We start from the raw sequence: 16,454 nt of genomic DNA on the forward strand, positions 1-16,454 counted from the left end.
CCTGACAGCTGCGGCGGGAATCGAACCCGCGCTCCTTAGCACGATGCGACTAAAGGCTTGGTGACCTTAGCCGCACGACCACGAAGTTAGTTGGGATATGACAACCTTTAAGAGATTCTACCTTGTTTAGATGAGAGCGTAGTAGTGAGAGCATAAACATGAACACGGTGGACTTAGGCTTGGGAAGGGATTGATTAAGCGACAGCAGAGACGAAAGCACGCGATTCTACAACCTGGCGACTTGGTGGGATTAAATTTGCGGAAAAAAGATAATTATAAGGATTTACGGCAAAAGAAAAGAGGCTTCTGGCAAAACAATTTCTAGTGAAAACACTTTTCCATGATTTGCGAATAACGAGTTGATAGGAATTGAAAAAAAAAGTTCTGCTAAAGAGTGGAGTCGGTGCCTGAATTCTTGATTAGCGGGGGTTGATCGGTGGCATTGAGAAGCAGCCATATTGGGAAAAAACGAAACGGAGGAAAATAGTGAAACTGTGCAATATTGTAATTTGGAGCAGAGCGAAAATCATATGGATTTTCCATGACCTTTGGAAAAACTGAAGAGTTTTCCACGCAACGGGGAAAGCTAGTTCTCGGATAAAATGCGAAAATCTCAGGGATTTTCCATGTGAAAGTGAAAATGAAAAAGTGGGAGAAATGCGAAAATCGGTAGGATTTTCCGGGAACGAAAGCGATGATCTAAAAGCGGAAGCGATTAGGGCGAAAATTATCAGGATTTTCCCGGAACTGTAGGAAATTAGTGGAAAACGATATTTTGAGATCAGATTGGCTGAAGTTGAAAAGTAGAGAAAAGATAACGGCCAGTAATTCCAGGTGCAAGAGGCAAGGTTGGAGATGGATTCTGTACGTATAGAATGAAAAATAGCGGAGTCGATGTGATAGTAGTAGTAGTTGCTGCTTTTCGATGTTTACGAAGGTGCACATGAAGATTGACTAAAAGTTGCGTTTCTTTCCATTTCAGATGGAAGAATCCCGTCCAGTGCCACCCTTCAGGTGCAACATGATAGAGACGAGCAAGCTTGCGAAGGAGTGGAGGTCCTGGAAGGAGTCACTAGAATGCTACTTCGCGGCGTATGGTATAACCGACCAGCAAGTTATGAAGGCGAAGCTACTGCATCTTGGTGGACCAGCGTTGCAGACCGTATTCAAGAACCTGAAGGAACGGGACCACATGCCGGCAGTGTCACTAGTGCCGAAATGGTACGATGTGGCAGTTGACAAGCTGGACGAGTTTTTTGAGCCTCGCCATCAGACTACGTCAGAACGCCGGAAGCTGCGACAGCTGAAGCAAAAATCATGCGAAAGATTTGCCGACTACATAATTCGACTGAAACAACAAGCTTCGGAATGCGGTTTCGATCGATATGGGTATGAGATCGGCAGTACCTTGACGGAGATCTACCTCACAGATGCTGTGGTAGAAGGCTGCACCTCCAACAAAGTGAGAAGAAGGATTCTACTCAAAGATCTACCTTTCGCCGAAATTGAAGCCCTAGGAATCTCTCTGGAGGGCGTGGATCAGCAGACAGAGCAAGACAGAGGAAACAAGCAGAGAGATGTTTCGGTGAACTTCAAACCCATTCGAGGCAAAGCGTGCTACAACTGCGGTCGGGTAGGTCATGTGGCCGCATCAGCGGCGTGCCCAGCTCGTGGGAAGCAGTGCAGAAACTGTCAAATTTGCGGACATTTTGAGAGACTATGCCGTAAACGAAAACAACCACCCCCATCGGAGCAGGTAAGCAAACAGGTTCGGGTAGTAGAGGATGAACCGCGCCCGAGTCCGGTTGAGCAGGGATGGCATTCCGCACTGAAAATGTGCACAGTGCAGCTCATTTTCATATTAAAAACGCACACACTTGCACTCACACTGAGGAGCATGTCATCCCTGCGGTTGAGGACGGAAATGTTAAGGAAGAGGCTGGACAGGACAAGATATTTTACGCTTTCTATTCCGGAAACGAAAGCAATGTCATCCCGTGCGTCGTCGGCGGTATTGAACTGGAGATGTTGGTAGACTCCGGCGCGGACGCCAATCTGATCAGTAACGTGTCATGGTGCAAGTTGAAGGAAGAACGTGTGCAGGTGGTGTCTTATACCAAAGGAAGCAACCGGGTCCTGAAAGCGTACGGCAGCGACAGACCGTTGAAGATATTGGGTTCCTTCGTGGCAGAGATAGCTCTAGGTTGGAAAACGCCGAACGCAAGCAAAATTTCTGGTAGTCGAAGGGGGACAGCGTTGTCTGCTCGGTGATACTACTGCGAAGAGATTGGGGATCCTTAAAGTAGGATTGGATATTAATCGAGTCGATGCCCCAACCGCACCGTTCACAACCATCAAGGGCATAAAAGCATTCATTCACGTCGACCCCGATGCGGTTCCCGTGTTTCAACCCATGCGTCGACTGCCGCTGCCCCTGGAAACAGCTGTTAACAGGAAATTGGACCAATTACTTCAACGCGATATTATTGAGCCAAAAACAGGACCTACAAGCTGGGTGTCCCCACTTGTTGTAGTTGGAAAGGCGAATGGCGAAGTTCGATTGTGTCTCGATCTTCGTCGCGTCAACGAAGCGGTCATGAGGGAACATCATCCCATGCCGGCGGTGGATGACCACATTGCGCGGCTCGGTCGTGGTACAATATGGAGCAAACTGGATATTAAAGAAGCGTTTATGCAGATTGCATTAGCAGAGGAATCCAAGGATATCACTACGTTCATTACCGGACGAAAACTATTTCGCTTCAAACGCTTACCGTTCGGACTGGTGACAGCGCCGGAACTCTTTCAAAAAGCGATGGACGAGATTCTTTGCGGATGCGAGGAAGTAGCTTGGTATTTGGATGACGTCATCATCGAAGGGAAGGACATCGAGGAGCATGATGCTCGTTTGAATGAGGTAATGTAATGTTTGAGAAATGTTTGAATAATAAAGTTCGCTTGAATTCGATTGACTAGAGCTAATTTATTTATTCCTCAAGAGAATCTTAACGAAATAAATCCATTGTTTCAGGTGTTGTCTCGATTCAAGAGTCGTAACGTTGCTCTCAATTGGAAAAAATGTTTGTTTAGAGTTACCGAGCTTGAGTATCTGGGTCATCAAATCAGCGAAAAGGGGATTAGTCCGTCGGAAACGAAGATTCAAGCCTTATTGTCTTTTCGAGAGCCTCAAAATGAACAAGAACTTCGCAGTTTCCTCGGCTTGGCCAACTATATGAATAAGTTCATACCAAATCTGGCCACAATTGACCAACCTTTGAGGAAGTTGCTGTCGAATGGACGAAATACCAAGCTGATTCCTTTAGTATGGTCAAGGCAGCATTAAGCAATGTGCAAAATTTAGGGTTCTACAGACTGGAAGACAGAACGGTGGTCATCGCAGATGCTAGCCCACATGGGCTAGGAGCGCTGTTGATCCAATATAATAAGGATAATGAGCATCGTGTGGTCAGCTTTGCCTCCAAATCCCTGACAGAAACTGAGCGCAGGTACTGCCAGACAGAGAAGGAAGCGCTGGCTATAGTATGGGCAGTAGAACGTTTCTAATTTTACTTGCTTGGGAGAAGTTTTGACATCTTGACTGATTGCAAAGCATTGTCGTTTTTGTTTGCAACACGCTCTAAGCCCTGCGCGCGAATCGAACGTTGGGTTCTGAGGCTCCAGCTGTTTGACTACAGGGTAGTGCACGTTGCAGGTGGCTGATTCTCTTTCTCGCCTGGCAACATTGAATGCTTCATCGTTTGACGTTAATGAAGAAGTGATACTCAGGGAAGTGACTATGTCAGCTCTTGCTTCGTCGGCACTAACATGGAAGGAAATCAAGGAAGCTGCCCTTTCAGATCCCGAAACATTAAAAGTTTTGGAGTCATTGACGAACGGTGAGCAAGACAGTATTCCGATTGAGTATAGGGTCCTGGTGAATGAGCTGTGTCAGTTTGAGGACGTGCTGCTACGAGGGGATCGCATTGTCGTACCATAAGCCCTAAGAGATAGGGTTTTATCGGCGGCTCATGACGGTCACCCGGGAATCACCATGATGAAGAATCATTTGAGATCGAACGTTTGGTGGCCGAAGATAGATTCCGATGTGGAGAAATATGTGAAAAGTTGCAGAGGTTGCACGCTTGTTTCTGCCCCTGATCCACCAGAAGCAATGGTTCTTAGTCAACTACCCTCATATCCATGGCATTGGCGGTTGATTTTCTTGGTCATCGATTACTATTCTCGGTTCATGGAAGTATGCGAGATGGAGACTACTACTTCTAACGATGTAATAAGAGAATTGGCAATCATGTTTGGTAGATATGGAATGCCATCCTACATAGAAGCGGACAATGCTCCTCAGTTCAGTGCTGATTGTGCGGAGATCAAAGAGTTCTGCGAGTCAACGGGGTTCAGGATTTTAAACGCCATCCCGTATTGGCCACAATCAAACGGAGAAGTGGGGGGTCGTACACAAATGACGTCACGCCCTTAGGGGGGGAGGGGGGTTTTGCACAACGTGACGACCCTTACAAAACAATATTGAGGTTCCATACAAAAAGTGTGACGTAGGGGGGAGGGGGGGTTCAAAAAGGTCGATTTTTGCGTGACATAATTTGTGTATCACCCCTGGAGCGGCAGAATAGGTCTATTCTTAAGCGACTCCGAATTGCACAAGAGTTGGGACTGAACTGGAGCAAAGAATTGCGTGACTATTTATTGACCTACCATCTACTGGAAAATCACCTGGAGAACTGATGTTTGGAAGACGAATTAAAAGCAAGGTTCCGTCCATAATGATCTTCCATGAGGATGGTTCCGTTCGAGAACGAGACGCCGTTGTGAAAGAGAAAGGTAAAGATTACACTAAATTCTGTTTTTACGCGATTTTTTGTTCCGCGTAACAAAAATCGTGTAAAAAAAGTTTTCAAAAATTTTTTTATCGGATCATCCTAAAATTTTGACAGGGTATCAAGGATGATAAGAGAGATCTCTGATAGAAATTTGAGTCCCGTCGGAAGTAATTAGCGACCAGGAGAGAAGAATCTATCCAAAAGCACATCGCGTAATTTCGAGAAAATCGTGTAAAAAAATCGTGTAAAATAAAACCGCGTAAAAAAAGATCGTGTAAAAAAAGAATTTAGTGTATTCCGATAGAAAGCGGAATGCCAAGCAATCTAAACTGCAAGAGGGTGACGTTGTTCTAGCGAAGCGTATGCGGAAGAACAATAAATTGGATACTAACTTCAGTAACGAGGAGTTCATCGTAAAAAGAAAAGAGGGACTAGATACAATCATCAAATCCTCAAAATCGGGGAAGGAATACCGACGCAGTTCAGCACACCTCAAAAAGGTGTTGGGTCATGATCAGAAGGATCTTGATGATCATTCTTCGACGGTTGCTGTTCCTAAAAATGATTCTTTATCGATGCAGAATGATGATTCTTCATCTGAAAAATATCCTTCTATAGAAGATTAAGGAAAGTTCCAAGCAAATATGATGATTATATCCCGCATTAAAGTTTTAAGCTACGTTGATTACACTCGGATAAATATGAGTTAAATAAAATAAGATAAACCTAATTAATAACGCATTTTATTCCAAGGGGGGATTGTAGTATATTACATCTATCTTTCCCAAATAAATTCTTACCTGAAACATGTGACAACCTTTAAGAGATTCTACCTTGTTTAGATGAGAGCGTAGTAGTGAGAGCATAAACATGAACACGGTGGACTTAGGCTTGGGAAGGGATTGATTAAGTGACAGCAGAGACGAAAGCACGCGATTCTACAAGGACAAGCCAAAGGTCATCGATGAAGTGACAAACAGACTATCAGTGCGCGAAAGCCGTCGGCAATAAATTTGCACGGCTCGGAAGATCGCGGGCGGAGTGAAATTTCCGCCGGTGGTAGTGCTTCCGAAGAAGAAAAGTCTGGCCAGTGCCAGTGAATGTTTCCGGCGCCATCGCTGCAACAGTGGCGCGGTACGTGGTGCGACAAGCAGCAAGGAAAGCGCGGCGCCATCGCGAGGAAGAGCGCACCTAAAGGCGAAGACATCTTGGACGATCAATAGGACGGACCCAAGGCGCTATCTTCGAAGCGAAGGAGCCCAGCGGAGGACGCACATCTTATTTGTTGGGAAGTATAGTGCATGTTGGGTGGTAATTGCATGTGGATGTGGCAAATAAATGATTGAAGTGCATGAGAGTTGCCTTTCTTGATTTGGATCATAGCCCTGAGGTGTCCGCTAGTGAATTTTGTCTCGGTGTTCGTGGGATCTGTTGGCTTGTTTGGTCCTCTCAGGTCGTTTCTCCCCTCGCTGCTATCTACTTGTCGTCGAGTAGTCAAACTGTCTCTCGAGGTCGCGATAATTGTGGAACGTCGAGTCGATCGCAAGTGTTTTGGTGCAAGTGAAAGTGCTGTGCAGTGTGTGATTTTGATTGATTGCGCTTATCGTAGTGAATCGCAGTGCAGCGCCGTGATTAAATAGTTATCAATGGCCGATCTTCGCGCCCTTGGTAAGAGTGAGCGACGTGTATTGAATACGCTGGAAGGACTGGAGAATTTCGCTCGAAGGTACGATCCCAGCCAGGACGAACCACAAATTGCAGTGCGCCTGGAATCTCTAGAAGCAATCATCAAGGAGTTTACGTGATTCGGGAACGAACAGAGCTGCTAACGGACGACAACGCTGAGGATGAGGACGACAAGGATGTCCAAGTGCGCGAAAAGGCCAACCTGGCGACGCTTACCGAGTTCGAGGAGCGGTATTTTCGCTTAAAGGCCAGTCTCACATCGAAGCGAGCTCCCCCACCACCAATCGCGACGACGTCCGGAATCGGTCAACCTGGTGATCGGTCGGAATCCTCTTTTTCAAAGATGAAGCTACCAGAGATTCGCCTTCCGTCGTTTGGTGGGAGGATTAAGGAGTGGGTCCCGTTTCGAGACAGCTTTTACAGCCTGATCCATGAGAACAAGCAGCTCAACGACATGGACAGGTTTAGCTACTTGAAGTCAGCTCTTTCCGGAGAAGCGTTGCAGGAGATCGAGTCTGTGGAGCTTTCAGCTGCAAACTACAGCGTGGCTTGGAAGGCGCTGGAATCCCGCTACGAGAACAAAAAACTCATAGTGAAGGCACACCTCGATGCTCTTTTCGCCGTGGAAGGCATGAAACGCGAAAGTTACGACGGCTTGAGCATCCTAATCGGCGGGTTCGAGAAAAACCTCCAGATGCTGCAGAAGATTGGAGAAGACACCGCTGCGTGGAGCACAATTCTGGCGTACTGCAATGAGATTCCCTGTTTGGTTAACTGCTATATATCCCCAGAACACGTGGATCATAGTGCTACTCTAAGTCTGAAGAATTTTTGTATCTTGGAAAACCTGTATAAATGGTGTTAAAGATTTCTGGTTTTAATAAAAAGTCTGTATGATTTTTCGTTCCTTCCAAAGGCTGCAAAAAATGATGAGTTGGCAAGCAATTGATAACTTTGTTCTGTGAGTAAATTCTAACCCGCTAAGCAGATTATCCCAGTTGGGATGTCAAACCACAGCGAAGACAAAAGTTCAGCTTCCATTGAAAAGTCGGTTTGCAGTTTCCCGAGGCACAATTATTGTTCCGCTTGAACAACTCTCTTCCCATAGAGCGTTGAGTTGGAGTAATAATTTCTGAATCGTTCACGCTTCGTCCATCATTCACCCGACCCGGCAGCAGTTTGTTCGTCCGAGCCCTAATGACTTTCGGATAAATCGAATATTAACATTTTCATACTTTTTTTCGGTAGGTTTTCCTCGCCTCGGTCAGTCAGTCGTTGATGGAGACGAGACCGATCATACACTTAATGAAGTGTGAAATTGGTTCATACCGAGCGGCGCGGGATTTACGACGAAATGAAAAACTGTCAAAAATTTTAGTCTCTCCTCCGGCCTGGGGCGCGATGAAATCGAAACTTTTGCAGAATTCTGTATCCGATGCCGCATTTCTGTTTAATTGGTATGGAGCTGTATTTTTTTTATCAGCCGAATTTCCACAAATAAATCTATTCGATGATTTTTTTCCTCGAAAGGAGCCGCAATCCCCAATTAGTGGCACGCTTCCTCCCCGAAGGCGTGCGCGTGGATGTGGAGAAAAAATAATAATATAAAATAGGAATGGTTTGTTTTGCCTTGGGAGTAGGTTGACCTTCGCGAGGAATGCAAATAAAAACCACTCACCCCGTCCGTTGATGTCACGCTCGGGTAGCTTGAGCTCGTCGCCTCCCAGAACGATCCGGTAGGGGATGTGTAGGTTGGTTGCCAGCGCTAGCGGTAGTGCCCAGTTGGAATCTGAAACGGAGAAGGACCATTGGTTAGAAGAAAATGACAACTTGTTGATACATTGTATAAGTTTCATTATCATTATTATTATTATTATTATTATTATTATTATTATTATTATTATTATTATTATTATTATTATGGGGTGTATAAAACACCGCTAGCCATGATGGTCTCCAATAGCGGAAGGTCCGAAAGAGCTTGAAACTATTGAGAAATCATCATGTCTACAGGTCGTAAGCCCTGATAAAGTGTGGAACGTTTTGATGGCTGTGATCCCTGACCATCATGTCAAAACCCAGGGATACCCAAGTGACCATACTGTTAGGGTGTAGGGGTTGCATGTGTGAGGCGCATATATTGACAGGCATTGCTATGGACCGTTAGGGCTGAGTAGGGTCGAAGAATGGATCTACGATTGCTGAATTATACTGAAAAACTCGTGATTCAGCAGTGGTGGCACCGCTTTCCGCTTTTGTTCGGCCTTGGTGGTTTGTGTGGGGTGATGCGTGTCGGTGTGTGTGTGCTTTGTGTGTGTGGTGCTTACGGTTTCAGCAGGGTGGTTACTTGGGTAGTGTGGGATAATTGGGTTTGGGACTGAGGGGGTCGTCGTTGATAAGGCCGACATCATTGAGTGCTCAGTGTTGGCGGTTGTATTGGTGACGATTTCTTCAGCCTTAAGATCTCATTTATACCACGCACAGATTTTTGGGAAGAGGGAGTACTTTGTAATGCAAGAGAGGGACTTAAACTCTGCGTTACGGGCTGGGCGAGGTCATGCAGATAGACTCAACCCAGGTGACCGTGCGGCTCGGACAGTGATGCATGAATGAGTGCGGTGTGGGTGAGGTGCGCTGCCCTGTGGGTGCAGTTGAGTCCGGGTTGGAGTGGAAAGAGACCCTTCTCTACTCTAGGTCGGGTTCGGTTGTACGGGCGTGGTAGTGTTTGTCTTATTTGTGCCGTGTTGTGCGTGATTTGCGGCTCGAGCTGTGTGGTTACTTGGGAAGTATTGTGCTCTGTAATCTAGATTTTGGTTTTAAGGTGAAGCTAAGGCTGGGCTGTGCCTCGGATTTGTTGGGCGCAGGTCGGGAGAGCTGGTGGCAGTTTGTGCTGGGGGGTTTACTCGATTGGTTATTCACTGATGGTGGCCAGTCGATCGACTTATCGGCGCTGCCTGTCATTTGGTTCTTGGGGTTTGTGCTCTCGAGGTTCGGGGCGTTGCTTCGTTGTATCTTCGCTTTAATACTATTATTCCTTGTTTGATTTAACTGACTGTTTTCTACAGGCGTTTAACTCATTCTATTTCATAGATTGCCAAATTTAAGGGTAATGGTTCAATAGGGTGTTAGCTATCAGAGTGGATTAGAACGAGTTGGCGCCTACAATACACCAACACTGACACACACACTCCAATACTTACACGCACACATGCACCTACAACTAGCTGTAAAAGACCAGTGGGCGGGACAATGGTGCCTACCCAACAGTTGTAGGTGGGGTGTTTGGCTTAGCTACATGACTTGGTCCGGCAAGCCCATAAACATCAATTGGTAGACGTATTGCCTAGTGAAAAGACAACGCAGATGGGCGAAAGCCAGGGGATGCGTTGATAATAGCAGAATAGCAGAATAGCAGAATTATTATTATGGGGTGTATAATTTTATTGTTCATGTAAGTTTAATTTATTGAGTTTAATAGTCATACTTTAAAAAGTAGAACAATATAGGGTAAAAGCCCCCTTCTTCGGCCTAGTACCTATATTTATCTCATTTTGTCTCAAAGACTAGAGATGTGCGCCGTCGAGATTTATTACTTCACGCCGCCGGATGTTTTGATTTTCCAGCACGCCGCCAGCTTAAAACTCATCATGCCGCCGAACTTAGAATTTCCTCAATAATCTTCAGAAAATAATCGATTTAAGTTTAAACGCTCCCAAAATGAATGCATGTCATTATTGTCATTCATTGCCGAATAAACAAAATATTTCGTTCAATGATCCTGTTGAGATTTTAGTTACTTTTTAGTCACTTACATATCATCATAAAAAAAATCCTAGAAAAAAATCATATTCTTCACACAAGGTGTAAAAAGCATGCATGCTTTTCCCCGCGTGACGTCATAACGACGTTCGTTTATAATTGAGGGGGTTAGAAGCAAAAGGGTGTAAGTGACAAAAACCAACTTTCGAGTAAATTAGGTTTAAAATTTTTCACCAATTTTTCATTCCATACAAAATGTGAGGAATTTCAAAATCAACCCAATTTTTCTCCGATTTATTATAAGTTTTTTTAATCATCGTAAAAATAATCTTAAAAAAGTTCCTGAAAGTTTGAAATCTGAAGAATTTTTTTATATGCTCAGCTCAAAATCGACAAAATGGCACTTACACCCCTTTGCATCTGGGCCCCTTAATTCAGGTTCTAATAATTCAATTCATGCCATAACTTAAGAATTATTTAGGCAGCGTTTATTGCGTAACGCTAAAATTGATATTTTTTTGCGACCCCCCTCCCCCTCCGTAACGCTTTTTTGTATGGAAATCCAAAATTTTTTGTATGAGCCGTAACGCTTGGCCATACTTCTCCCCTCCCCCAAGAGCGTTACGTAATTTGAGGACGACCCCTTATGGATTTTTATTTATTTATTATGGAACGTTTAATTGTCTGGCGCACTATATACGAGTGCGCAATTACAAGTTACTACACTAAAACCTCAATTTATGCACATGGCTGGGGGTGTATAATTTTAAAAAGGCATAAAATGAGAGGAATTTGTGCATAAATTAAGTTTGGGCTTTAATGAGGGAATCTAGTTCGTGAGAACAGGTCTTGCTCGTGTACATTTGAGGTGGGGCTAAGGGGGTTTCCATAAAGTTCCCAGAGAACCCAGAAAAGGGGGTTCCAGGGGGTTCAGGGACGTTTCAGGGGTTTGTTTCTCCCTTAAACTCCCTCGGACCCCATGTAACGCACCTGAGACGCTCCGAAATCCCCGAAAACTCCTCCGTAACGCTTCCGTAACGCCTCTGAATCCCGCCGAAAATGCTCTGAAATTTTTCGAAATGCCTCGAAAATCCCCCTAAAACCCCCTCGGACCCCATGTAACGCACCTGCGACGCTCCGAAACCCCCGAAATCTCCTCCGTAACGCTTCTGTAACGCCTCTGAATCCCAAACCTCAAAATTCCTCTTAATAAGACGCTCCGAAACCCCCGAAAACGCCTCCGTAAGGCCTCTGAATCCCGCAAAAAAAAGCTCTGAAACTCCCTGAAAAGCTCTGAAACGCCTCCGAATCCCACTTGCACCCCATTTAACGCACGTGAGATCCTCAGGAACCCCCGAAAACGTACCTGTAACGCCTCCAAACCCCGTCGAAAATCCTCTGAAACTCTCTGCAATGCTTTCGAAAACCCCCTCAGACCCCCGAAAACCCCCCGGAGATCTCCTGGTACCCCGCGGAAACCCCTTGGAAGCCCCTGAAACTCCCCTGTGACTTCCATTTGCTCATCCTTATAAACACCCTTTAGCCGCCGTTGCAATTGTTACCGTCATTATTAAATATTCTTATGCACAATATTGGTTCTGAGTAGCTTTCCCTCAATTTATGCAGGTCATATAAAAGGTACATAAATTAAAAAGTGCATAAAAATAGCATGCATAAATTGAGGGTTTAGTGTATTTACATTCTCATATGCAAAGTATAATTTGTTAAAATGTTTCGCTATATGAGATGTAAAAGAGCGAAATATTGAAATCTCATTTTTAACGCCGACGCCACCGACGACCCAAAGTGATGTTTTAACCGCGGCGCACATCTCTGCCGAAGCACCAAAGCAAGCATCACAGCGGTGCCAGACATCAAGAAACAAGTAGTTAATTGAATGAGATTTGGTCACTACAAATACGATGTTTTTTCAATCAGAATATGGTCGTTTCTTGATTTAACCGTTATGTGGCCGGCAAACTTTTTGCTTTTTTCTACACCGTGAATTTTAAATGGGTGCTGGGTACCCGGGTACCCTGCCGGCCATATAAGGGTTAACATCTCCAACGCCATTTCTTTCAAAATATTTGGTTTGGTTTTCATCTAAACATGCTGCTACCGCTCAAGCTTTACGAACTATCATCCAGTTCGGCAGCACTGGCCAATCAGCTGTGAATGTATGCGAGTGCAAAACGTGGGGAGCGAGCATAGACAATTCGTCGCGCCGCACATTGTTGTGACTTCTCCTTTGCGAGAAAGAAAAACAATCACAATGAAACTCCTGCTAGGGAAAGGAAGTGTGTTGGTGAGTGCAAGCAGAATGCTCTACGCTGAGAAAACGAGAATGTGGTTGGTGATTTGCTGTACATACGGTTGGGATGAATATATGGACCCGCCAGTGAGATGAAATTTTATGCTGTGCTGAAGATAGGTACGAGTGGCTCGCGATTTGTGATCGCAATTAAATCAAATATAAGGTACCAAAAAAAAATTCTTAAAATCTGAAAAAAAATCATAGTGGCTCAGAAAAAGGTGCCCTTTCGTATAAAATCAAAAAATCAATACATTTTTCCAAATTTAAAAACCCAATTGCAGGAATTGGGTAGGAAAACTACTGAGCAGTCAACCGGTAGTGATTTCTCCGTATTTTGGTGTTTTTTAGGACTAAATTGTTGTTCTCATTCCAGCCTTAATCAGCCGCGATGGATTCACGGAAATGTGTTGTTCCGGGGTGTAAAAATCGAAGCGGATCAGGATCAGCTACTTTATTTTTTCCGGTTCCTGCTAAAAGCAACAAAGTAAGAAGTGGTGCGTTTTCATGGAACTAGGTGGAGAACGAGACGAAAAAATATGCAAAGCACACTTTCGGGATAGTGATTTTATCACATGTAAGTATCACATATCAGCGCCAAATTCCGAGAATTATGACAGAATGCTGTTGATATTATAGACTCACGCCGGAAAGTGAAGGACACCGTGGCCCCATCAAGATGTTTACCGGATAAGCCCCCGTTTGTAAGGCAGAACGGGTATTGCTGTATTCCTACATGCAAAAGTAAAATGCTGAGATCTCTTCTACCGTTTCCCGCATGGAAGAACCTGCGCTCCCATAAGCAATGGAAAAAAGCTCTACATTTACCGGAAACTGAAGCCACAGCGGTATTGAGGATTTGTCCAAAACACTTTCAACCAACTGACTTCGTTACATGTAGGAACTAATATATAAGAACAAGAATGTATGTTTAGTTCATGTGACTAATGGTCAATGTTTTTTTTCTTTCAGTGAAATCATATTATCTGAGGCCCCACGCAATACCCAGTTTACGTGTACAGCGCTTGGTGAAATGTCCTCGAAGGCGAATTCCGAATGTAACAGCTGCTTCCGCACAGCTGGAGGATCATTCTTATTTTAAAGATTGTTTTGTACAACGAAGCAATCGTATCTGTTCCGTCGTTGGATGCAAATTGCGAGTTGGAAACAGTGTTCATTTACACACTTTTCCGAAGGATAAACATCGCTACAAAGAATGGAAAAGAGTGTTACGAAGTGCAAAACAACCATCATCGAATGCTAGAGTATGCAGCAAACATTTCACTAAAACCCGATTTAATCCACTTATGGTGAACAGAACATTTATTGAAATTATTGTTGTATTATTTGTATTTAACATATTTATATCGTGCTATTGACTAAAAGTTCTGGAAAATATGATGGATTTGGCATCTAGAGGATTGGTTTCCAAAATATCATCATGGACTATGGGCTTAACTACCAGAAATGCCAGACACTTCCTAGAATCTTGTATGGAATGTTTAAAAAATAGCTTACATATTCTGGAATATTGTATCTTTTATTAACTGCCAAAAGATCTTGAATCGATTAATAAATGGATAAGAAAATCACCGAGATACACTTTGTCTAATATCTCTTAATCAGTCGATTAAATTAGCTCCGAAGTACTTGGTATTCATGGTTATGGTGTAGAAAGGACAAAAATGATATATCTACTAAGTTAATCAGTTTTGGCATTAGCTAGTTATTGTGGCTGTCTGGTTCTTGCATTTTCCCACAATATTTTAATTCAAAGCTTTCATTTAACATATTGTTAGTTTTCATAGAATTCCTGTTTATTTGTAATTTGTTATTTATAATTTTGTTGAAAACAATAACCTGCTATAGTATACACTATATATGAGGTCAGCATTATTTATTGAAAAATAATTTCCCATATAATGGTCAAAAACTCATGCAAGATAACAAGTGAATATAATAATAAAAAAAATAATAATTTATTGAAATACTCTTCGTAAGATATCTCAGTAATCAAATGTCGAATCGAAATAAATTTCGGGGCCTTTTCCTTGGATATTGCAGCTTTCATTTGGTGCTAAGAGAACCCAAATCGGTTGACAGTTAGCTGAGATATTTATTATGGTACCCTTGATCAAAAATCTCTCAAAGAGTTAACATGTATTTCTCCCAAGTAAATACTCTTTGAAACATATCTCGGTAACCAAATGTCCAATCCTAATGAAATTGTATAGGATTCTACTAGAATGTTGTAGCTTTCATTTGGAGCCAGGAGAACCGAAATCGGTTGACAGACGGCTGAGATATTTATTATGATACACTTGACCAAAAATCTTCAAAAGTTTAGATGTATGACTCATAAGTACTCTTCGAGAGATATATCGGTAACCAAACGACCAATCGGAAAAAAATCAATAGCGTTCTACTAGGATGTAGTAGCTTTCATTTGCTTCCAAGAGAGCTCAAATCGGTTGACAGACGGCTGAGAAACGTGCGTGACTTTTTTTTGTAACGCACATACACACACACTCACACACACACACACATACACACCTACACACACACATACAGACATTTGATCAGTTCGTCGAGCTGAGTTCATTGGTATATGAGACTCGGCCCTCCGGGCCTCGGATCAAAAGTCGGTTTTTCGAGCGATATTTACACCTTTCTTATGGGTGTAAGATAGGTAAAAACAGATTATGTTTAAAGATTCTAATATATTTTCTCAGGTTTTCCTAGAATTGCCTTTCCGGGAAATGGAGCATTCCGAAAAATGGTTTTCCGGGAAATGGGTTATTCCGGAAATTGTCTCTCCGGGAAATGGGGAATCCGGGAAATATTATAGAACCACATTTGGGAATTGCTACTCATTTCCATAGGTGTTCCATTGGTCCGATTTGTCGAGAACCGGGGCACACGTTTTGCAAAATTGAAGGCGACCTTCATCTTCATGCTCATTGGATGTCCTGAGTAGTAGTTCAGAAAAACCTACCCGACGCAATTGCCATTCCGTTTTTATTGTGCGGTTCTCTTGGTGTACCAGCAGCATATCGTATCGAGGAACGGTAGTCTGCTGTTTTCCTCCCTTTCGTTGAGAACATCTTCAACCTTTTCGAGTGGAAGTGCTAGAAACAGGTCACCGATGTATTTTTTCAGGAACGGGATCACGACAGCGTTGGCGGCAACGGCATTATCGAGAAGGTCTTCCATCACGTACTCCGCAGTAATCAGCGGAAGTGGGTTTCCCATTGCGGTACCGAAGATTTGCTGGTACAGGTATTCTTCGATATAACGTACCCTAGATATAGCGTACCCTCGATATAGCGAATTCGATATAACGTACATTTTGCTTCGATATAACGTACAACATTGAAAAATTTTATTTTTCCTACGAATAAATCTTAGATAAACTACGAAATCACTCAAATCAATGTTTTGTTGCAGCATTAGCCTTGTTACAAAGAATTAGCACAATTTGGGGGAAAATAGTGTACGTTATATCGAAGCAAAATGTACGTTATATCGAAGCACAAAAAACGAAATTACTTTTTCGTCAAAACTTAAGTTATTCATTGTTGGTTTTGTGAATATCACCGAAATCATTATTTGAGATTAATTTCACGTCGAATACATCAATACTAACATAGAAAATATTAAATTCTTCTCTGCTTCGATATAACGTACACTTCGATGTAACGCACAAAGAGAAAACATTTTTGTAAGTTATATCGAAGAGTACCTGTAGTACCTACGTCCTTCGAACATGAAATAGCTGGCATCTATACAGAAGTCTGCTGCTTCCCAGAACAAATTAGCGTGTTTTACTTGATCTCGTCCCAGAG

At 43.3% G+C, this 16,454-nt stretch overlaps 1 protein-coding gene across 1 annotated transcript in view; it reads right to left on the reverse strand.

Moving 5' to 3' along the window:
- Positions 1 to 15,620, reverse strand: part of LOC115269684 (uncharacterized) — a 47,401-nt gene extending 31,781 nt beyond the window's left edge. The window contains exons 1-2 of the mRNA XM_062857473.1: positions 15,605 to 15,620; positions 8,218 to 8,328 (exon numbers count right to left, since the gene is read on the reverse strand). Of these exons, the coding sequence (XP_062713457.1) occupies positions 8,218 to 8,328; positions 15,605 to 15,620 (127 nt within the window). The remainder of the gene's footprint in view (positions 1 to 8,217; positions 8,329 to 15,604) is intronic.
- Positions 15,621 to 16,454: the final 834 nt, after the last annotated feature.

Source organism: Aedes albopictus, chromosome 3 (assembly GCF_035046485.1).
Source record: "Aedes albopictus strain Foshan chromosome 3, AalbF5, whole genome shotgun sequence".
In the NCBI taxonomy this organism is placed as follows: Eukaryota; Metazoa; Arthropoda; class Insecta; order Diptera; family Culicidae; genus Aedes; species Aedes albopictus.